The sequence below is a fragment of the Dreissena polymorpha genome, chromosome 12 (genome assembly GCF_020536995.1).
Source record: "Dreissena polymorpha isolate Duluth1 chromosome 12, UMN_Dpol_1.0, whole genome shotgun sequence".
NCBI classification, from domain to species: domain Eukaryota; kingdom Metazoa; phylum Mollusca; class Bivalvia; order Myida; family Dreissenidae; genus Dreissena; species Dreissena polymorpha.
In genome coordinates, this window is record NC_068366.1 from 19,136,917 (window position 1) to 19,161,067 (window position 24,151).

Genomic DNA, 24,151 nt, shown 5'->3' on the forward strand with positions numbered 1-24,151 from the left:
ATTTAATCGATTAATTATAAGATCGCCAGGACAAACCAATGTTATATATTTAATAATTAAATAAATAGACGTAAATTATGGAATTTAAATTGTTTTAAATGGCTCTTAATATATTCTTTTATACAAGAACTTAAGACCATTAGAATCACAAAGCCGGTTAGGAATTGAAGATTTTCAATCAATACAACCATTGAACGAAAACTATGTAACGTTTTTTTGCAAAAACAATCTATAAAATAGTAAAAAAGAGACTGATAATTTCATAATAAGTTACTCAAAATAGACGGTAAAGATGCCACGTATAATGATAAAAGGTGGTGTTTGGAGAAACACCGAGGTAAACCATATTAAGAAAGAATTATTGTTATTTTTGCCTTGATTGTAGGCATGCTATTTTCGGATGCGTGTTGTTTTATCAAATTCTGCCTTAGCAAGTTAAAAAACTAAAAGCACATTTCTCTTAAGTCAAGTCTTTTTATGCAACTGTAAATAGTTGTATCAATGAACCTTTTCCTATGCCAATCATGCATAGTTTTTTTCGGGTTGTATTGTCTGATCAGTAGTCTTCACAATATGGTCAGGGTGTACACTTATCTGTTAATTCCATGGGCAGGGGTTCTGAAATATTTTAAGAGTCTAATTGCCCACGGACAAGTTGGACCCACATATTCACTTGTCCGTACCAAAGAAGTACTTGTCCGTACTTTTAAGATAAATAAAGGAAAAGGTCATTACTAATTAAGCAAATAATACAAGCATTCACTTTTGTTAACTTCTATTTTAAATTATAAACATAGTTAACTAGAAAATTGAACAAAAAATACAAGCAAGATGTGCATATAATAAGATCACGTTTAAGTCACACATGATACTAGTCTTATTTTTAAGACGCGCAAAGAATTTAGAGATACTTTTTATGTGGGCTAAATTCTTTGGAACTCCAAATATTACCAATATAAAAAGTAGCTTAATATTTGAGAGCGTCAACAAGTTCGACTAACATGATACCATCTTGGATATTTAATAATCTCAACATGACTAGACAATTCACTTGAAATGAAATAATCTCCGTTAATTATAAGTATATAATTATCCGCTAATAAAGGAAACTCCTTACGAAGTTTACATTTACACACATCGGCAACGTTTCAAGCCAAGGAAAATCAATTAGCCAAGACTAAAAAAATTCTCGTTTCCGCTTGGCGTCGTGTGTTTATCATATTCATACTTGGCTTTTCTCTTCTTTTCCGACGCCAAACTGATTTTATCATTGGTCTGATTAGCGTCATGGCTAGACGTTGAAGTGGTTTTATTATATAAAAATCGAATGCAGGTCGTTAGAACATGTATGCGGCCATTTGCAATGTACGAAAAGTGTTATCTTAAAATTCTTATGCGTGATTGGCTGTTGCTATACACATGTGTGCTGGTTTCTCTATTAAAACAGGGACATAGGTCCCTGATTAAAATTGTTTTCTTATGCGTGATTGGCTGTTGCTATATATACTCGTTGACTGGTTTACCACATTAAATAATTATTATCGGAAAATAACATACCTCCAGTTAAAATAGTGTGCTGGTCCGCAGATTAATCATAAGCTATTTATATAAACTTCGTTTTTTATTTTCGAAAAATATTGAAGTTTCGTTCTCGAAATAAATTTTACCACGGAAATTTTACTTGTCCCCGGACAAGCCAGCTTTCAAAAACTGCTTGCCCGGAAGGGTAAATAAACGACTCGGACAACTCGGACAGCATATTTCAGAACCCCTGCATGGGTAATTGACCTGGTATCAGGCTCATTCAGCCACAGGGTCGATTCGGCTCCAGACTTTATCAGTCCCAAATCAACATGACTTATTCAGCCCTATCTTTTATTATGCAAATTCTAAAACTAAATTAAACATCATTGTGATTTTGCAAATTGTAACCAAATTATGTAACTGTGTCGGTTTAGAATTTATCATGGTGTTCTAATCTGTTGATTTGTTTGTTGAATATTGCTTTTTTTATTATTGATTAAAGGAATTTAATTACAGTAAAATCAGCCTATTTACATTAATGCGGTGACACATTATACATAAGTTTTACAAACTGATAACGGTTAAAAAACTGGAAAATGAATGTAATTAATCACTGGACTAAAACATTTGCCAACTTTGGGTAAAGATGCATGTAAAGCAGTGAAAGATTATGTTTTAACTCCATAATTAATGAAGGAGTCTAAGTAAGGAAACAACAAGTTACAACTTCTGCTTTTTTGCATTCGTGGTTTTAGGTTCCTACCTCTCCAGGAAAAACATGATGATGTAAATAAGTACTTACTACTTAATATACATAGTTTGCTCGGATGATATTCTCTTTTGTCCTTTTGTCAATATATATAATTAAGGCTGTAACTAATACACTAGGTGATGAATACGATACGTATCACGAATACAGGGTGGCAAATACGAATATTTATTAGCAAATATGAATTTCAATGAACAAAAGTAATACTGACAACTTGACATGACATTATATAGTATGAAACTATGAGTATTTATCAATTTGATTAATTGAGTATAATTGCATACTGAATATATGAAATATAACTCTTTGAAATAACAAAACACTGACTAGAACTGCTAAACTTTGAACACAGTTTTGAAAACATGACTAGTACCAATAAAATCCTTGAGTAGAACAATTAAGCAACTTGGCATGACATAAATATAGTATGAAACTATGAGTATTTGTCAATTTGATTAATTGAGTATCATTGCATACTGAAAATATGAAATATAACACTTTGAAATAACAAAACACTGACTAGAACTGCTTAAACATTGAACACAGTTTTGAAACTTTTGAGAAAACATTACTAGTACTAATAAAATCCTTGAGTAGAACAATTAAGAGTCAACAGTTGACACATAAGTGACAGTACTCATTCACATTTTTTTAATGAGCATATGCCAGATAGGTGATGTAGATGATATTTCAATGTCACCTATCTGACATATGCTCATTTGATATATTGAATAAAAACCGCATGACAATAGAAAAAGTATTGGACAAGAAATAGTTTTCATTACTCCATAAATACTGACCACAACTCATTTGTTGCTATTTAGCAGTCATCTGCTAGACTGCTACTAATGAGATGTATGTACATTAAACAACCATCTAAAGATTTTTCAATTCAATGTCGTTAATATTCAAACAGTGCCCACCATTTTTGTTGATAATCTCACTGTGTAACATAGTGGGTGGAGTAAACATGATGAAAAATGCCCGAATAAGGAGAAGAACATTTAAATATAGGGTTTTATTGTGTGAATCTTCATTTGTAAGGTAAGATAAGATTATTAAACTTTCAAACTCAAAACCACCTTGTTTGTATTCATCAAATAATCAGTTCGGGAGGTGGCGAATAACGAATACGATTCTTCCACAGCCGTATTCGAGTTATTTGAATATTCAAATGTATTGTTACAGCCCTATACCAAAGTTCATAAGGTCACTGAAGCTCATCAATTCGTGGTATATGTATTGCTAGCTTATGCAAACTGTAGGCGATTTTTTTCCCTATTGGGAAAAGTACAGTAACCAGCCCTATTGGGAAAAATTAGCGCGAAAAAAACTGAAATTGGGAAAATTAGCATTGTGAAGTCTTCAGATTGGGTATTTGGTATATTTTATTTGTTACTAACAAAAACTTTTTAATTGATAACTAAGTTTTGTCAAGTTCACTAGTTGTCAATATTATATTTACTTATGCTCAAGCCATAAAGCTGCATAGGGAAATTAACTAAATTTTGCATTTGATTAAAAGTTTTTTTGTTTTTTTTAGAAATCTTTAGTTGGGATTTTATTGCACAGCATTTGGAAACTTTTATTTTTTTCTGTATTGGGAAAGTTCCTTGTTCTTTATAAAGATGGGAAAGCATCTCTGACTGTGGTTACTATTGCAAATTTGATATTATGGTTGCATTCATAAAATTTGTTCTTATTTTACAATTACAGGATGAGATATTGAAGGCAGCTGTTATGAAATATGGCAAAAATCAGTGGTCCAGAATTGCTTCACTTCTACATAGAAAATCAGCAAAACAGTGTAAAGCTAGATGGTAAGTTATACGTTTGGAAAATAAGCAAAACAATGTAAGGCTAGAGGGTAAGTTATACATTTGGAAAATAAGCAAAACAGGGTCTGTCAAGTTAAAATAAGTAAAACAGTGTTAACCTCAATCAGGGCTCTTTTTTCTTCTTTAGCAAGACTTTATGTAGGTCCCTTCCCCTAAGACAAAGGCCCCCTTTTCCTGACAGAATTTCTTTAAAATTTCTCAATATTTTTTCCCCCAAAAAGAAGGCCAGGTTGTTTCCCCAAATCAACAAAAAAAGCCCTGGCTAAATGGTCAGTTATGGTAAGTTATGTCCCCAAAACAAATTCAATAAACACATATATTTATATAAAACAAATAAATATTAAACTTTTTTACGATGAACTACTTATTTTCGACATCAATATGAATACAGGGAGAGGATTAGCAAATATGATCTAGTTTTGCAGAAATTATCCAAAAACTCAGCCTGAAATTATGATTAACTGCTGAAATTGCCTTTAAAAACATTTGTTACTACTTTGTTATCTACTATGACATTAAAGGTACGAATGGCTGGACCCCAGCATCAAGAAGACAGAGTGGAGCAGGGAGGAGGAGGAGAAGCTGCTGCACCTGGCCAAGCTGATGCCCACCCAGTGGAGGACCATCGCGCCCATCGTGGGCCGCACAGCCGCACAGTGTCTCGAGCACTACGAATACCTGCTGTAGGTTCACTGCCTGTTAAAAGGGGAAAGTGTCATCCCTGATTAGTCTGTGAGCACTCCACAGGCTATCTCGGATGATACTTTACCCAAATGCAAGGCTCATTTGTTAGTTAGCCTATCCCGGTGGAGGATCATTTCCCCAATAGAGGGCCGCACAGTGCATTGAACACTATGAATACGTGCTGTATGTTAACCCTTTACAACACAGATACATATTTTGACCCATTTCTAGTCCCTTAATGAACTACATAAATTTGTATGCCCCCCTTCGAAGAAGAGGGGGTATATTGTTTTGCAGATGTCGGTCGGTCGGTCGGTCCGTCCACCAGATGGTTTCCGGATGATAACTAAAGAATGCTTAGGCCTAGGATCATGAAACTTCATAGGTACATTGATCATTACTGGCAGATGACCCCTATTGATTTTCAGATCACTAGGTCAAAGGTCAAGGTCACAGTGACTCAAAATAGTAAAATGGTTTCCGGATGATAACTCAAGAATGCAAAGGCCTAGGATCATGAAACTTCATAGGTACATTGATCATGACTGGCAGATGACCCCTATTGATTTTCAGGTCAAAGGTCAAGGTCACAGTGACTCGAAATAGTCAAATGGTTTCCGGATGATAACTCAAGAATGCTTACGCCTAGGATCATGAAACTTCATAGGTATATTGATCATGACTGGCAGATGACCCCTATTGATTTTCAGGTCACTAGGTCAAAGGTCAAGGTCACAGTGACTCGAAACAGTAAAATGATTTCCGGATGATAACTCAAGAATAATTAGGCCTAGGATCATTAAACTTCACAGGTACATTGATCATGACTGGCAGATGACCCCTATTGATTTTCAGGTCACTAGGTCAAAGGTCAAGGCCACAGTGACAAAAAACGTATTCACACAATGGCTGCCACTACAACTGACAGCCCATATGGGGGGCATGCATGTTTTACAAACAGCGCTTGTTTGAATAGATTTAAATGTTAAAGGTTCATTTCCAACTTTATTTTACTGATGAGACAGCAAACAGCATAAAATCTGAACAGCCTAGGCTGTTCTGTTTTAATGCTGATTGCATATAGCCATTTTTAGCTGGACTATTATGTATGAAATATATATAGTGGAGCTATCCTACTCACCCCGGCGTCGGTGTTCCGTTCCGTGCCATGCCGTTCCGTGCCGTTAGCGTGCAAATGTTAAAGTTTTCGTACTACCCCAATTATTTTCATTGTCCCTTGACAAATTGCTTTCATATTTTGCATACTTGTTTACCAACATGACCCCATTCATAAAAAAGAGCAGACAACTCTATCAAGCATTTTGTCATAATTTTTGCCCCTTTTATACTTAGAATATGCAGCAAATGTTAAAGTTTTCGTACTACCCCATTTATTTTCATTGTCCCTTGACATATTGCTTTTATATTTTGCATACTTGTTTACCAACATCACCCCAACCTATAAATAAGAGCAGACAACTCTTTCAAGCATTTTGTCATAATTTTTGCCCCTTTTATACTTAGAATATGCATATTATTGATAAATCTATGTTAAAGTTTGCCTACTACCCCAAATATTTCCTATATCCTTTGACATATTGCTTTTATATGTTGCATACTTGTTTACCAACATGACCCCAACCTATAAACAAGAGCAGACCACTGTATCGAGCATTATGACATAATTATGGCCCCTTTTACACTTAGATAATTGAACATTTTGCTTAAATTGCCATAACTTCTTTATTTAGGATCACATTTTATTATTACTTTGACAAAACAACACTTACCTGAATACCACAATGGATTCCACCCAAACAATACCCCACGCCCCTACCCAGAATCCCTCCCCCCCCCCCCAACCTCCCCCCCCCAATTTTTTTTTTTAAACATCATCTAATAAATTACCACACGCCACATTATACCCCCCTCTCACCCCCCTACCCCCCCCCCCCCCCCAAAAAAAAAGATTTTTTTTTTTCCTTTTTTTATTTTTGAAAGATCGTCTAATAAATTATTGAATATGAACAATTTCCCCATGACGGCTTATGTTATACTGTCAAGCACTTGAATAGTCGAGCGCGCTGTCCTCTGACAGCTCTTGTCACTTTGCTTCTGAGCGGGAAATGGTTATCTGTATGTATTAGTGTATTGTTGTGTGCTAAGTAAAATGATGCAAGTACTCATTTCTTGATTTTTGTTTCAGAGCTTGCATTAATGGATGTTAATATTAGGTGGTAATTTTCTCACAATTATTGTTTAAAGTCTTTCAAATTGCAGTCATTGATGTATCAATATTTCAAAAAATATGTTAGACTTACAATCTTATGGTAACAGAATGTGGTATACAGCACTTGGAAGAGAAAACTTCCAGAATCTTGACCCTGATGTAAGCTCTGATTATAATAATAAGTCAAAGTTTGCAATAGGTGTTAACAAAGCATACTTCATTAAATGAGCATTATTGCAATTTTTCCTATGTTTAGTGTAGGTATTAGATAAAATATTTGTTCTAATGATATCTCCTAAGAGTGAGATATGATTTCTTTTGATTGAAAAACAGGGCCGTCATGGGATGGGATTTTTTTGTAGGCTATAGTAAAACCATTTGAAAACTCAAGTCACATTTTTTACCCACTTATCTTGAAATCAGCTTATTACATTAAAAAATTGAGTTGTTATGATATTTTTTCTAAGTCTTAAAATGATTAAGGTTAGTTAAAAAAACATGGCTACCAGATGTTTGATCAGTTTTCCTAATAAGTCAATTGTAAACCCTTGTGAGAACAACCTGCTCAGAACAGGCTAATTCCTTGGTGTCTCAGGTGAGCATCTTCTGACCCCTGGCTCTCTTGTAAAGCATCTGAGGCTCATGACGGAACTTTAAAGTCTCTTTCTTGGGAATAAACCATGATTTCTTGGTCACTACTAAATGTTTCATTCTCATTTGCTACCAGTGATAAGGCACAGAACCGTGATGAGAATGAAGATGATCCTCGGAGACTCAAGCCAGGGGAGATTGACCCGAATGCAGAGGCAAAACCTGCTAAACCTGACCCCGTGGACATGGACGAAGATGGTACGAGTCTTTTTGCAGCTCATTAACGGCTTTTAATGATAAAATATGTGGTTCTTGGGCATTTAAAATGATTTGTATTGTTTTTAAATCTGTTTTTTTTATTAGCTCATCTATTTTTTGAAAAAAAATTATGAGCTATTGTCATCACCTTGGCGTCGGCGTTGGTGTCCGGTTAAGTTTTGCGTTTAGGTCCACTTTTCTCATAAAGCATCAATGCTATTGCATTCAAACTTGGTACACTTACTTACTGTCATGAGGGGACTGGGCAGGCAAAGTTAGATAACTCTGGCGTGCATTTTGACAGAATTATGTGCCCTTTTTATACTAAGAAAATTGAAAATTTTGGTTAAGTTTTGTGTTTAGGTCCATTTTATTCCTTAAGTATCAAAGCTATTGCTTTCATACTTGCAACACTGACTAACTTTCATAAGGGGACTGTGCAGGCAAAGTTATGTAACTCTGACTGGCATTTCAACAGAATTATGTGCCCTTTTTATACTTAGAAAATTGAAAATTTGGTTAAGTTTTGTGTTTAGGTCCATTTTATTCCTTAAGTATCAAAGCTATTGCTTTCATAGTTGCAAAACTTACTAACTATTATAAAGGGACTGTGCAGGCAAAGTTTTGTAACTCTGACTGGCATTTCGACAGAATTGTGTGCCCTTTTTATACTTAGGAAATTGAAAATTTGGTTAAGTTTTGTGTTTAGGTCCACTTTATTCTTAAAGTATCAAAGCTATTGCTTTCATACTTGCAACACTTACTTACTATCATAAGAGGACTGTGCAGGCAAAGTTATGTAACTTTGACTGGCATTTTGACGGAATTATGGGCCCTTTATACTTAGAAAATTGAAAATTTTGTTAAGTTTTGTGTTTTGGTCCACTTTACCCCTAAAGTATCATAGATATTGCTTTCATACTTGGAACACATGCAAACTATCATAAAGGGACAGTTAAGGACAAGTTGCATAATTCTGGTTGTCATTTTTACTGACTTATGGCCCTTTTTTTACTTAGTAACTTTGAATATATGGTTAAATTTTGTGATTAGATTTGATTGATACTTTGACAAAACAACACTTACCTGACATACAACAATAGACTCCACCCAAATCATCCCCCACGCCCCCCAAAGATCATCTAATTAATGACAACCACACCCTCACACTATACCCCGCCCCACCCCCCCACCCCCCACCCCCCCAAAAAAGTGTTTTTTTTAAACATGTTTTTTTTTCATTTTTGGAAGATAATGTAATTAGTGACCACACCCCCACACTATACACCCTCTCCACTCCACCCCTCCCTCCTTTGTGATTGAAATTGAGATAGGTCCCTTCACCTTTTAAAAGCAAAATAGATGAGCGGTCTGCACCAGCAAGGCGGTGCTCTTGTTAAATGATTGCTTCCAATTGTGGGATCTGTTTGAAAATGAAGTGAGTTCAGGGGTGTCTGATGGGATCTGTTTGAAAATGAAGTGAGTTCAGGGGTGTTTGATGGGATCCATTTGAAAATGAAGTGAGTTCAGGGTTTTTTATGGCATCTGTTTGAAAATGAAAAGAGTTCAGAGGTGTTTGATGGGATCTATTTGAAATTGAAGTGAGTTCAGGGGTGTTTGATTTCTCTTTTTAGCTGATTTTCTCCATTTCAAAGCCAATATTGTTATACAAATAGTTAAAAACTGTACAAGATCTAATAAATGGGAAGTGTTTTGGTGAACCTTATAAGTAGAGGATGGGTAGTGTATTTTTGGTGTTTCCAAAATTCATGCTTCTGATACACTATTGACTGTATACTTAAATTAACTTTAACTTTACTGGTAAATGAATAGGTAACTATGATTGGGAAATAAATAACCCTATGTCCTGATACATGCAGAATTGGAAATGCTGTCTGAGGCACGTGCCAGGCTGGCCAACACTCAGGGCAAGAAGGCCAAGCGTAAGGCCCGCGAGAAGCAGCTGGAAGAGGCAAGACGGCTCGCTGCCCTGCAGAAACGCCGGGAACTAAGGGCTGCAGGCATTGAGTAAGTTTTTTATGTTAAGAAGAGTAGCATAAAAAAATATTATTAAGATAAAATCTTAAATAATTTACTGTGCTAAAATATTTGTTTTGAACTGTTCAAATTACTGACAAAGATAAAAATGTGTTTATATACAAGAGAATATATATATAAATATATATTTATAAGAATATTTTTAGGGTAAATAAAACCGCATTATTTAAATTCAATTATATTAAAATCAAATTTTAGGATCAAGAAGAAGTCTCGAAGGCGTAGAGGAGTGGACTATAATGCAGAAATTCCATTCGAGAAAAAGCCAGCACCAGGTATAGCAAATAAAACGAGGCAGTCCAGAGAAATCTAAATTGCCCACAAGATTCATTTGACCTTGAAGTGGTGGACTGGACTTTGATGCAATTTGGTTCACTCATGACACCAGAATATCTTCTCAATGACACTAACTTTTGATGAGAATCCCGCTATTGATATAGAAGATATGAAGCAGATACGAAAAGAATGAAGGCTTTACTATTGACATTCATGTGTTACCTTGAACTTAAGTCAGCATGACAGACTCTGCATATGGTCTCAATGAACTTTATATTGCAGCCATGTTTTACGACATCCTTCAAAGGTAACATGAAATATGGAGCGGACACAAAAATGGAGGGGAAAAATTTTGACCTTAAAGTTTGACCTTGACCCTGAACCAGTTTGATTGACTTTTTTCTGTACACTGTGTCAAATGCCTGAACATTTCGCCAAGTTTGATGAAAATCTATCAAAGATTATATGAGGAATGCGGCAGCAACGTAAATGGAAGCTCAAACCTTTGAACTTCAATTCTAACCTTGACCTTGAACAGGAATAACATCTCCTTGGTGACCTAACATTTTAGTAAAATTTTATGAAAATCCTTCAAAGGGTGAAGGAGATATACAGCAGACATGAAAATGGAGGCTTGAACATTTGACCTTGAAGTTGGGCATTGACCTTGAGCAAGCATGACTGACTTATTCCTTCTGCACATTGTCTCAATGACCTTAATATTTGAGTCAAGTTCCCTGAAAATAGTCAAAAGTGTATAGAAGATATGAAGCAGACACAAAAGTGTCCCCAACAGACTAACAGATGGATGAATGAAAGGCATTTGTATAATCCCACTCACCAGGGGAGATTATCAAATCAACTGGTTATCTTTTAAAGACAGGTCTGGCTTTCCCTTCTTCGATAATTAAGCAGCACCTTGTACCTTTTGTAATCTTCGATCTATCAATAATCTGTGTCTGTTTGATTTCAAGGCTTCTTTGACACGTCTGAGGAGAACTATGACCCTCTGGATCCCAACTTCAAGCGTCTCAGACAGCAAGACTTGGACGGGGAGAGGAGGGATACCAAGGAAGAGGTCAGCAGAGGTTTCATGTACATGTGCACAACTCCTGAAAGAAATCTTATAGGCCTACTTTAAGCTTTATATTTGAGCCTCTTTCTGAGAAAACTCTGCATAGTGTCATTTCAGATTAGCCTGTGCAGTGTGGACAGTCTAATCAGGGATGACACTTTCGGCCTATACTGAATTTTCATTTAGGAAAAACCTCATTTAAACAAAAAATTCAATAAAAAAAGTGGAGACTGCGCAGGCTAATCTGGGATTACCATTTGCGCACATGCATTAAGCCTTGTTTTTCTAGAACGAGGCTTGTTCTTTCCACCCCCCCACCCCCCAAATCCTGTATTTAATATCCTTTTATCTCTGTGTATGGCATTCAGCAGAGGTCACAGTGCAGCCATCTTTATCAGAGGCAATCAATCAATAAACAGATGCAGAAGAGCAAACCATTGATAAGTCAATGGAGAGAAAAGATTGTAGATAAAGATATTGTATGGTGGTTCAACACACTGAATTGATGACCACAGAGAAGAGCCTGAAATTGCTTAAGCAAGGCATTTTCATTGGGTGCAAATGTCAAACAACGGATATGAAAGTCACTTTTGAATTCATGGGAGTTAAGAACAGGTTCAGTAGTACATGTCTGTTAAGAGGTTTCTTTCAAACCAAATTTTCTCAGTGTTTAGAGTTTTTACTCTTACATGTAACTTGTATAGTGCTTTTATTTAAGTGTATAAATGATAGGGAATGGTCGAAAATGAAAAACCAGGATGCTTGCTCCTGCTCCTTTTTGGTTCCTCCCTCCTGTCCCAATAGGTTAGTCAACACACAAAATATGTGAAAATCTGTTGAAATTTACTATTTCTCATATTCAATGGCAATTAAATGTACACAGCTTTAAAACTTAATTTACGCATGTTAGAATCAGAAATTTGCTATATTTATTTAATTATGAAATGATGTCACTGACATTGTTCGGTATTCCACCGTGCACCTTTTGAAAAGCCACTGGCACCTTTTGTTATACTAGATCGATAATTATTCATACTGTTATTTTCAGCGGGATCGAAGGAAAGACAAGGAAAGACAGAAGAAGAGAAAGGAGAGTGACCTGCCGGGATTGATAGCTGGACAGAGCAAGTAGGGCATTATATGAGTTGCGGTCTGAGAAAAGTGGGCATAATGCATGTGCGTAAAGTGTCGTCCCAGATTAGCCTGTGCAGTCCGCACAGCAGGGGTTCCACTGGCCCAAAAAAAGTTGTCGCCACTTTTTCGCGGCGCGAAACTGTCAGTTATTCCGACCTTATTAATTATGACAATCGTCTTAGAAACCTTACAACATCAATGTCATTGACTATATTATTACTTTTAAAAGTATGTAAATACATAAATAATACATGTAATAAGTAACTTCATAAGTCTTAATAAGCTTTATTTATACATAAAAATATTGGTCTGCACATGATAAACAATCACATATAACCAAACTTATCTAATAATGTTAACATCAATGGAACAGTATGCTGCATACATTTTTTTATAAAAATTTATTAAAACATACAATTACACAAATGTACATCATCTGGAAGGGAAAAAGAATTCAAACATCAGTAAATAAAGCCTCTCAATTTAATTGTTTAACAGTTACATTTCAGAAAATAAAACATATAAATTTAATTGTTTAACAGTTAATTTTGGTCATTTGGCTAATATGATGCACATAAACTGAAAGGGAAAAAATGATACACATCTGAACGACGAACATCTCAATTTAAATTAACAGTAATTTGTACCCACATTTTCAAATAAATAACAATATACTTACCATGGTATTGATTAAAGAGTAGCCGCCTTATATATCGTTATAATCATTGATCTTTGTGCCAGTTTGTCCTAAGTGTTACATAATTGATAGTTCTTTATCATAAAAGAACCGTTTATCCGATAATAACCCCCATAAAACTTGACAATAGCAGTAAAAACACCGACTGTAACACTTTCACGCTTCCGTGATTTCAGTGCACTCTACACTGTAGGTCGCTTACATCGTCGTAAATCAATATTTACAACTGACAAACGCTGGCCGCTTATGCTCGGTCGCGTGATTTTCGACTCGCAGTACATTTTCGGATAGGATTTTACCGATTTTTTGAAATTCGCCACTTTAAAAAAATTGGAGCCACTTAAAAAAAATTAGTGCCATTTGGCGCCAATGGCGATCTACAGCGGAACCCCTGGCACAGGCTTATCAGGGACCTCACTTTCCCCTTTTATGGTATTTCTAGTTTCAAGGAAGTCCCTTCTTACCGATAATCAAATTAAGGCCGAAAGTGTCGTCCCTGATTAGCCTGTGCAGACTGCACAGGCTAATCTGGGATGACACTTTACACACATGCATTAAGCCCAGTTTTCTCAGAACATATGCTTTCACTATGCATATTTCAGTGTGAAGTTGTGCTATTTAAACAGTTCACGTTTTGCTTATGGTATGATGTTACACTGAATACATGTATTGACAATATGGTTTTCACTTCAGTTTGCTGTCATGGCAGTAAACAGCATGATGTATAGTATCCCTTTCCCCATCATAAACAAAGTGAAAATGGCTATGTGCATACAGCATAAAACCAGAACAGCCTGTGAGTAACTCAGTCTGTTCAGGTTTTGTGCTGTTTGCTGCTCATCAGTATCTGAAGGTTGGAAATTAAGCCTTTAAAATTTGAATCTAGTAAGAAAGGTCTTGAATTCAATGTAACTTTCTAAGGGACTACAAGCACGTCAAAATACGTACATAAGTGGTAAAGTGTTAAATATTTTCACTATCATTTACACATATGTTTCATCTCCTTTAAAAACTCTTTATTAAAAAAAATGCAGATTAAAGCATTATATACTATTGTGATGCTTTGTTTGCAGTTTTCAAGAGCCTGTAAAGAAGAGAAGCAAGCTGGTGCTACCTGCCCCACAGATCTCAGAGGCTGAATTGGAAGAGGTGGGCGACACCGCCAGAAAAATATTTATTTTCTATGAGTTTTTTAGGTCGATAAAAATAAACATTGGACCAAAACCAATTCATTTTTTATTTCATGCTTTTTAGCTGTTTGTTTACCTGTCAAAAGGTTAAAACTAGAGAATAATGTGGGATTCATGATGTAATGCTGTCAAACTAATGTGATAATTTCACTGTGAAACAGTTAAAAATATGGGTAATTTCATTGTTATTTTCATTGTTGGTTACAGTGATTTACCGTTTTTAAATAAGTGATATTTCATTAAAAACCACAGGATAGCATAACATAATGTGTGATAATGTTGAACCTGTGCACAGATAACCTTAATGATTATTAAGTGAGAAAGGTACTTTTATAAGGGTCTGCAGTATACTGATAAGGTTGATAAGATATTGGTCTACATAATGTTGGTGAATCAGATGGTCTACTGTTAGTCCTACAGTTGTTGTGTTCACACTTCAGGTCAATCATATTACATGGGATCCCATTTGCTTTCTGCTATCTTACCAGTAAATGGTTTGAGCTTTTAAAAGTAGATTTAAGGATACTGTAATGGGTGTCCATAATTTGGATGGCACTTGGGGGGACCTCAGTGGTCCACTGCTAAAACACTCTACTTATGGTTCAATCCCTATATTTGGAGTCTGATCCTCATTTAGATACTTCACTTTCCTCATCACTTATTATCAATAATGATGAAATGATATGTAAACAATATGTTAAAAAGTGCCTTTGAAATGTTCATTCGCGGATGATTCATTCACCTCTTTCAGTACCTCCCACAGGTTGCGATGGCCCTCTTGTTAAAAAGGATATGAAATATTATTGTCATTATTATTTTATTTGTGTGTGTGAATACAATTTGTTCATCAATATGTATTATACATTTACTTAATACAGTACAAGCAGTCTTGTTAAAATAATGCATGTAAAAACTATAAATATATAATAAAAGTACATTAATATTTATAAAGGTAAAATAGTATTACAAAGAGACTCCATCCATTCCCACACGCTTTTATTATTGTTTGATTAAAATCCCTTCGAAATGTTCCTTGCAGTATTTCTATGTGTCTCATTTGTTCCAACAGGTGGTGAAGGTGGGCTATGCCAGCGAGAATGCACGAGCCCAGGCGGAGGAGTCAGGGGCCCAGAATGGGGCCACAGCGAGCCTGCTGCAGGACTACAGCGTCACCCCCGGCAACGCCGCCCTACGCACACCCAGGACACCTGCACTGGCGTCAGATATTCTCATGCAGGTAATAATGTATTAGATTCATCCACTGTTTTTATTGCGTGCCCTTTGAAAACAGCCAAAATTCCGAATATAGTAGTCACATTGTACATCCCCATGGCTGTCCTGATGTCAGCCAGGAAATTCCTGTCTCGGTCATATCTTTGCCATGTATTGATGGATTTTCAAATAGGTTGCACAAATTTAAAGCATCATGAGATGGGGTGTTGTGTGAAATACCATTCTCCCTACCTCAAATACACAATGAATCAACATTGCATGTAGAGATCAAAGGTCAAATTTGCCATAAAAAGAACTTGAAAATTCCTGTCTCAGCAGAACTTTGCCGTATATTTGATTGATTTTGAAAATACTTTGCACAAATTTAAATCATCATAGGCCCACTTGTCGTGTGTTTAACCTGGCTTCAGTTTCTACCTCAAAGGTCATGCTTAGAGGTCAAATTATCAGCCGAGTCAAATTGAAAAGTTCCTATCTCTGCCTTAACTTTGCCAACATATTGACATATTAATTTTAAAATAATGTGACACCAATGGAAACTGTAATTAGACAACATGTCATGCGTTAAAACCAGTTGACCTATCTCAAAGGTCAAGCCCACACTAAAAGCTCAAAGGTCAAAGTTGAAAACAAACATGGATTGTGGGTGCATCTTTGTCCTATTTACACATGTCTTGTTCTTTTTTAATTGCTCATCTGTGTCTGTGTTATTCAGATATACTTGGCCAATAGTAATGTATCTTGATTATGTAAGTTAGGATATAAGTGCACTATAAAATGAGACATTTCTAAGAAAAACATGTTGATTTTATTAAATATATTGGCATTGTTAAATCTTGGTGAATGGAAGAGAATGTGTTTTATTTCTTGCAATAAAACTGAGAACTTTGACACATTTACATGAAGAAAACTGCAAAATGGAATGCATTTAATAAGATATTATATAACTGCATAAAGTATTTAACTTTTTTAACTCGTCTTGCACTGCACATTTTCTATCAAGAAAATTTGAAAGTAGATCAAAAGGACCAAAATTGAGAATATTTTCTCATATAATTCTCATATTTTTATTTTTATATACCGGGGTATTTGTATTAGTCCCAAGGTGGAATGGTTTTACAAAAGGCTGCATCTTATTTACAGGAAAATACCATAGAACTTGAAAACATTGGCTCAGATTTATATTAATATCTGTCCTGTCTTATCAACTATCTTTTTACATGTTTGAGTTAGACCAAATGTTGCAGTAGATAGTTAATGATCAGAGGGTTCGTGCAATAACAGATTTGGGAAATATACTATGGAAGCAGATACACTTATTGACTTTAATAATAGTTTTTCTTCAAATGTATCTTTCATTTAAAATTGTACCAAAATGTAATAACTCCATTATCTACTATCTAGTATGTATGTTTACTTACTCGTAGACATGATATGAGACAATTGCTATGACAATATCTGACCTTATTTTGAAGTGACATTGTGGGCGGAAAAGGTCCCAAATTGATGTCTTTTTACTGACCTATTGCTGCGTATTGCTACAAAACAGTAAGTGTTTATTAAAATTGTGGCAGTATGATATACTATTAGTCCATAAGTTGTCAGTCTGATAGGTAAAACAAATATACTGGCCAATCCACGTACCGAATTGATAGAAGTAAATTTTATTTATCACCCCATTTGTGATGATATTCCAGGAAGCTCAAAACATCATGGCTCTGACCAATGTGGACACGCCCCTTAAGGGAGGACTGAACACGCCCCTCTATGAGTCTGACTTCAGTGGGGTCACGCCCCAACAGAGGGTCATGGCGACCCCTAACACGGTGCTGGGCACTCCCTTCAGGACTCCGGGGCCAATGGGACTGGATGGAGGTAGGGGATTGAATATATGAACCACGATCTGGGAAAATGGGGCTTAAAGCAATGCATAAAGTGTCATCCTAGATTAGGCTGTGCAGTTTGCACAGGCCCATGCATTTAGCACCATTTTCCCCTAGAGTGAGGTCTATATAGGTAAAATTGCTTAAGGTTTGTTCCTTTAGCAACTTGTATGACATGATAATGCAACTTCATAGTTACATACTGAAATCTGTTGTGTTGAGTTTGGGAAAGGGTATCATTTCTCGGACAAGCTTGAGTTTAAATCTGCATTTTTAACAGAAAAAACACTGAAAAAAGCACACAAAAAATGTTGACAAATGTCCTGCAAGGATTAATCAGGAAATTAAGACAATTTGGAATATTTAGGGTTGTTTAGGGATTAAGACCATAAATCACAATAAAAAAATAATGTTCATGTTTAAGGAAAATAAACAGTAAAATATTTAGACTTAGGTCACAGTTATATGTTCAAAATATGATACTGTACTGTATATTAAAGGGACTGTCAACCATGACGACGAAGAAAAGAAAAGTTGTAAAATACCGTATTTGTTTACAATTATTAGTTTATATTGATTAAAATATCATGACTGGTATATTACATTACTTGAAAAAAGTTGTAAAGTTTTCATATTTTCAGTATAGTTGGTAATAAATTTTACTGGGTATGTCTACCAGGTAACTACCAGTTAACTATAAACAACGCCAGTAGATTGATCATCATCGACATGTAAACCCAGGAATGCAAATTGTGCATGCGTAGTGAATTGTATATATTTTAAATATAAAATGATCAATCTACTTGCGTTATTTATAGTGTGTATATCGTTATGTCACCTATTTTCGCGATGTACTTTCGATTTCCTATTGCAAAATTTTATTAAAGAATATACGATGATATATACGATATATATATGAAAATATGAACTTTTTTCAAGTAATGTTATATACCAGTCGTGATATTTTAATCAATATAAACTAACAATTGTAAACAAATACAGTATTTTAGAACTTTTCTTTTTACGTCATTCGTGGTTGACAGTCCCTTTAAGAAAAGGATTCAAACATTTGCATCCAAAATCTTAGTGCCATTGGATTTTTAGATTTATTTTCATTCTCCCTCAATAGTATGATATTATTATTATTGCTTAAACACATTTATCATAAAATGTATTACTTTAAGTGCAACTAAACTATAGATAACATATGCAGTAATCATAGCAACTGTGGTAGAAAACTTATTAAATCTTTCTATTACCAGTTTGTTACTATGGCCCTTTATAAATTAATGTTAAAAACACACATTTAATTCTTCTAAACTTTGACCTCTGTTCCAGGCATGACCCCACATGGTATGACCCCAATGTTGACCCAGGGAGGTCAGGTCGGTCTGACCCCTGGCCGTACACCCATGAGGGACAAACTGAACATTAACCAGTCAGATGATTTCGAGGGAAGAGGGTTTGACCAGGTGAATCAAATGTTGCTTCCTTGTTTTTAAAACGGCCTCTCTGTTACTTATGTGTACACGTTAGATTTAAAGTTGTTATCTTGGTGTGATAATATATGTTTTGTTCATCAGTTGGTGATTAGCAAAAGTGCCATTGAGAAATTAAATTTTTATTAAATTGAATTATTATCTTTTTTTATTTACCCCACCTTGAAAGGAGAGGGGATATATTGCTTTGCACCTGTATGTCTGTAGGTGGGTTGTTTGGTATGAAGGCAGGTCTGTAGGTCGGTCAATAATCCTTTTGTTTCCGCAAAATATCTAGAGGTCAAATCAATGTCATGTCAAGGTCACAAGAACTTGTTAAGGGAAATTAGTTTACACTTGTTCTTGTTTCATTATTAGGTTTCCACACAATATCTAGAGAATTCTAAAGATCATATAAATTAGTATGCTGGTAATTTTGAACAAGTTATGACCCCTAATGAATTCCAAATCAAGAGATGTAAGGTTAAAGTCACATTGGCAATTTTAAAAATACTTGAAGGGCATACCTGCTATACTACGTCTCTTGTTGCTTTTTAATAAGAATAATTCTATGAGGTTGATGTATGTTAACACTTTGCTCATTCATTCGCTCTTAGGACCCTAGGGACCAACTCCGTAGGGGCCTGGCCGGTCTACCCCAGCCCAGGAATGACTTCGAGATACTGGTTCCCGAGGACATGAACGAGGATGGTGATGACGCTGGGGACCGACATCAGTACATTGAGGACCAGGCTGACCTGGATGACCAGTCTGAGGCCGAACGCAGGGCCAGAAGTGAGTAGTACATGCGGAGGGTATTATATGTGAGGCTCACTCTGAAAAATGGGGTTTCATACATATGCGAAAAATGTTGTCACAGAATAGCCTGTGTAATCTGCACATGCTCATAAGGCACAACACTTTTCACCTTAACAGGATTTTTGCTGTGTAATACTTCCTTAAACATATCACAAAATCGGAAAGTGTTGTCCCTGATAAGCCTGTGCTCATTTGGGACAACACTTTACGCGCATGCATTAAGCCCAGTTTTCTCAGAACGATGAGCACAAACATAGTATGTAAAGTAAAATGGAGTGCTCATATGTCAATCGATATTGAGGTATGCTGTAAATGCAATGTTTTATTTGTATCAGTAAGTGGTGATTGGCATATATGTTTTATTTGTATCAGTAAGTGGTGATTGGCATAGAATAATGATTTTAAAGTAAAACTTTTATCAAAAGTTGGAGTGTACCAATACACAATGCAAAGGCATATCGGTAGCTTCAATGTTTGGGTATGTCGGAAGACCCATTTTTTGCATAACCTTCATTATTTAGTTTTGACGAAATCTTGGTGACCAAGCATTTTCCATATTTCCAGTGGCGAAAGAACTGAAGCTGCAGTCCCATGCCGTACAGAGGAATCTCCCCAGGCCATATGACGTCAATGACTCCATTCTGAGAGACGTTGCCCCTGGCGATCCACAGCTCACTGATCTCCAGAAGGTATACACGGGGGCTCGTCCTATCCCTTGCCCCGCTCTAAGAAAAAGTGAAAATGACTTTAGGAAACCAGCATGAAATCAGACCAGCCTGCGAGTAATGCGCAGTCTGGTCAGGTTTTATGCTGTTTGCTGCTCATCAGTATCTGACGATTGGAACTGAAGGCTTTAAAACTTGAAGTTAGTAAGAAAGGTCTTTAATTTAAATTAACTTTTCTAAGGGACTACAACTGCAACAAAGTGAGTATAGGAGTGGTAAAGGTTTAATATCAGGAAGGGTAGAAGTCATGCTTAGTAGTATATACCGAAATATATAACTGGATTTATCAGGGCATATAATCACCTATTTTAATTGTTTGACTTCAAAATAAAGACTAACCATAGATTCAAAGTAAGAAAACCTTAGCAAATATGCCAAAAGTGTGTTTGTCATAAACTTACTGTGTGTGAAAAACGTGCTTTTATTAGAATTGCTGAATACAATTTGCTGTCAAAATTAGCAATTTTACAACAGAGCCAAGCCTAAGATATATTATGTTATATTTATTGCTTAAGTTAACTATAATAAGCATATGGGATGGATATATCTATTCATTCTTGAGTGGACAGATGACAGCATGCACAGAGGTTGAATGATTGGCCTGCCAGACCAGACAAGGCTATGCCCCAGTCTAATGATCAACAATCTTCACATCCTCTAATATACTCTCATATGTGGCTTTGTGCTAGTTTCGTAAAACAAATCTAGTTTACAATATTTCTAGCTTCCTTTACACGAAAATTTTCATAAAAGTGGAAAGTGTCGTCCCTGCATTGACTTAGCTTGGATGACACTTTTTGCACGTGCATTTAGCCCAGTTGTCCCAGAATGAAGCTCATTTTATTCTACATTTCTCCCCTTCTCCTGCCGCAGGCTGAAGAGCTGATCAAGCGTGAGATGCTGGTCATGCTGCACAATGACGCAGCCTACAATCCCACGGAGGCCCAGTCTGGCGCAGGCCCTGCCAAGAAGCCCCAGTCGAGCCAGAAGGGGGTTGCCAACCAGGCCGCGCACATTGCCTTCCTGAGCGAACATCCGTATGAGAAGGTCTCTGAGACGGAGATTGAACGGGTAAATGAAGTGATTTATTTAACAGGGTTAAATGACATGATTTTTTAAAAAGAGTTGAATAATAAGGTTTGTTTGTTTGGGAAAATGACACAATTCATTGAAAGGGTTAAATGACACGATTTGTTTAAAGGGGTAAATGACATGATTTTGTAAAGGGGTAAATGACATGATTTATTGATAGAGGTAAATGACATGATTTGTTTGAAGGGGAACATGAAATGATTTATTTAAAGGGGTTAATGAAGTGCTTTATTTTATCTATCAACATCTTTTTACAAACTTTAAATTAGGGTATACATAGTTTATTTAAAAAGTCTAAAATGTCTAAATCCTTATTGCTCAGTTTTTGTCTCTTATTTATAATTTATTTATTGATATGTCAACTTAAACACATGAGTTCTATTTGTTTAAATGCTGTTCTCCTGATGTAAATTCTACTCACCTCATTTATGGGTAGCTTAATACATTCAGGTACTTTTATAGGACAGTGCCAAACAGTTATATAACAGGGTTGCCACTTAACTCGAAAAGTCAGGGAAATTTGATTTTTTTTCAAGGTCAGTGAAAAGTCAGGGAATTTAAAAAAATGGTCAGTGAAAAATGAAATTTCAGAAAAGTAAGTTAAAAGTCAGGAAAAAATACAAATTTGGGTTGATGCATAAGTTATTTAGTGGCTATGGCAGTCTTCAGGTATCATTTGTTTTAGTAGATTCAACAGTATATTTTTTATTTGAAATGTTTAGACTACTTCCAGGGTTTTTTTTCCACTTTTTGGGAAGATAGCCCATGGCTTTGGAATTGGGAATTTTATCGGCATTTTCATGAAATTGGGAAAATACATTCATTAGCCTTTTTTTCCACATGAAAAGTCCACTGATTAGGGAAATACTAAATTTGATATAACTCTTTATAATCATTCAAATTAAAAGAACAAAATCATATAATACTTTGTTAGATGTAATTGAATTGAAATTGAGATAAAATACGTATAAGACTTCTTTCTAAAAAAAAAAAAATTTTTTTTTTTTTTTTTTTTTTGTGATATTGGGAATTTTTTGCCACATTTTGGGAAAAAAGTATACTTTTTGGGATTGGGAACATAGCCGAATTTCGGCTATAAAATCGGGCCAAAAAAAACCCTGACTTCTATGTACATAAAACATTAACATGTGTAAAGCATGTTCAGAAATGTAAATGTATCTATTTTTTTATCTTTGATTATTTTTTTGTATCCTTGAAGGCTGAAAGGCTTTGCAATCCTTGCCCCAAGAGTTGATTAATTCTATATGTTATGCTTTGCAGGATCATAAGAGATGACAGCATGAAAGAGATATACTAACTTTGCTTATTTATTTCAGTTATCAAGAAGACCTGCTTCTGCTCCTAACTGCATGATTTACACGTATTAACCTACCATATATCACAGATCACAAATTGATTTTCTCTTCTAATTTCAGATTTAATATAATGTACATATAAATAGACATATAACCAGCATGAATAAACAGACATTATTTAATGATTAATGGCTCAAAGACCCCGAGTATTCATCATGGGTTGGCAAAAAACTCTAAAAATGAAAACAAAGCATGCTGTCTTATATGTGGTGGTGGTTCCTTTACGCTAGGAAACATGGGAAAACAAGCTCTAAGGAGTCATAATCATTGGTACTAAGTTCTAACAGTTATGTACATTTATAAATTGATTAATTTCTATTATCATTTCCCATTACCCATACTCATATCATGATATGTATTCACCTATGCCTGTGTCTAGATGTTAAAGTATGATCATAGTATGTAATGGATATTGTATATGGACAGTTTTGTGTGTCATAGGTGTTGTGCTACTACTGTATTGCCATAGCTAACATCACATGTATCTACCTATAGAAGTATGTTTTGTTCATAGATTTTGAGACATAATCATATAATGTGGTGGTTGTACATGCATAACTATTTTATCTTTAGTTTTGTGGTATTTACTATATAGCCTTGCATCATGCATAGTTTAGTGTACTGCTTTGTTATTTGTTAAATATTTTATGTTAAAGAATAAAATACATAATTAAATGGGTGGATTTGGTCGGCTGTATGGGGAGGAGCAGGCCGAATATGTCGCAAAATTAGTCAGTGAAAACCAAGATTTTGTCAGGAAAAAGTCAGTGAAAAGTCAGGGAATTTTATTTCATCAGGTTGGTGGAAACCCTGTATAATTATGACATATTTTTTGATTGTGTGAATGATTTACTGATGAAATGTACAACTATACAAATAGTATGGCTGTTCTGGGTTGTACTACTGGGTCGATGTATTTGTAACAAGTTAATGAGAAATTACTGCCTCAGATATTTTTTGACAATTTCATAACTGTTTCACAGTACAGTGAAAAGTATACCATAAAAATACAAAAAGATGAACTTTTCTTTCACCAATTTCTTTTCAGTATTTCACTGAAGGCATATAATGCCTTGTTCTGGGAAAACTGGGCTTAATGCATGTGCATAAAATGTTGTAACAGATTAGCCTGTGCAGTCCACACTGGATAATCAGGAACCACACTTTTCGCCTAAACTGTTGTTTATTTGCTGAGAAGCAACTTCCTTTAAATGAAAAAAA

General features: G+C 35.4%; 1 protein-coding gene across 1 annotated transcript in view; it reads left to right on the forward strand.

Annotated features, from left to right (window-relative positions):
- Positions 1-171: 171 nt before the first annotated feature.
- LOC127852159 (cell division cycle 5-like protein) overlaps positions 172-24,151 on the forward strand; it is a 28,830-nt gene continuing 4,850 nt past the window's right edge. The window contains exons 1-15 of the mRNA XM_052385997.1: positions 172-337; positions 4,010-4,113; positions 4,653-4,814; positions 7,773-7,894; positions 9,775-9,922; positions 10,151-10,227; positions 11,203-11,306; positions 12,352-12,431; positions 14,208-14,283; positions 15,394-15,561; positions 17,255-17,432; positions 18,779-18,912; positions 19,536-19,713; positions 20,302-20,426; positions 21,336-21,533. Coding sequence (XP_052241957.1) covers positions 293-337; positions 4,010-4,113; positions 4,653-4,814; positions 7,773-7,894; positions 9,775-9,922; positions 10,151-10,227; positions 11,203-11,306; positions 12,352-12,431; positions 14,208-14,283; positions 15,394-15,561; positions 17,255-17,432; positions 18,779-18,912; positions 19,536-19,713; positions 20,302-20,426; positions 21,336-21,533 — 1,899 coding nt within the window. The 5' untranslated portion in view covers positions 172-292. The remainder of the gene's footprint in view (positions 338-4,009; positions 4,114-4,652; positions 4,815-7,772; positions 7,895-9,774; positions 9,923-10,150; positions 10,228-11,202; positions 11,307-12,351; positions 12,432-14,207; positions 14,284-15,393; positions 15,562-17,254; positions 17,433-18,778; positions 18,913-19,535; positions 19,714-20,301; positions 20,427-21,335; positions 21,534-24,151) is intronic.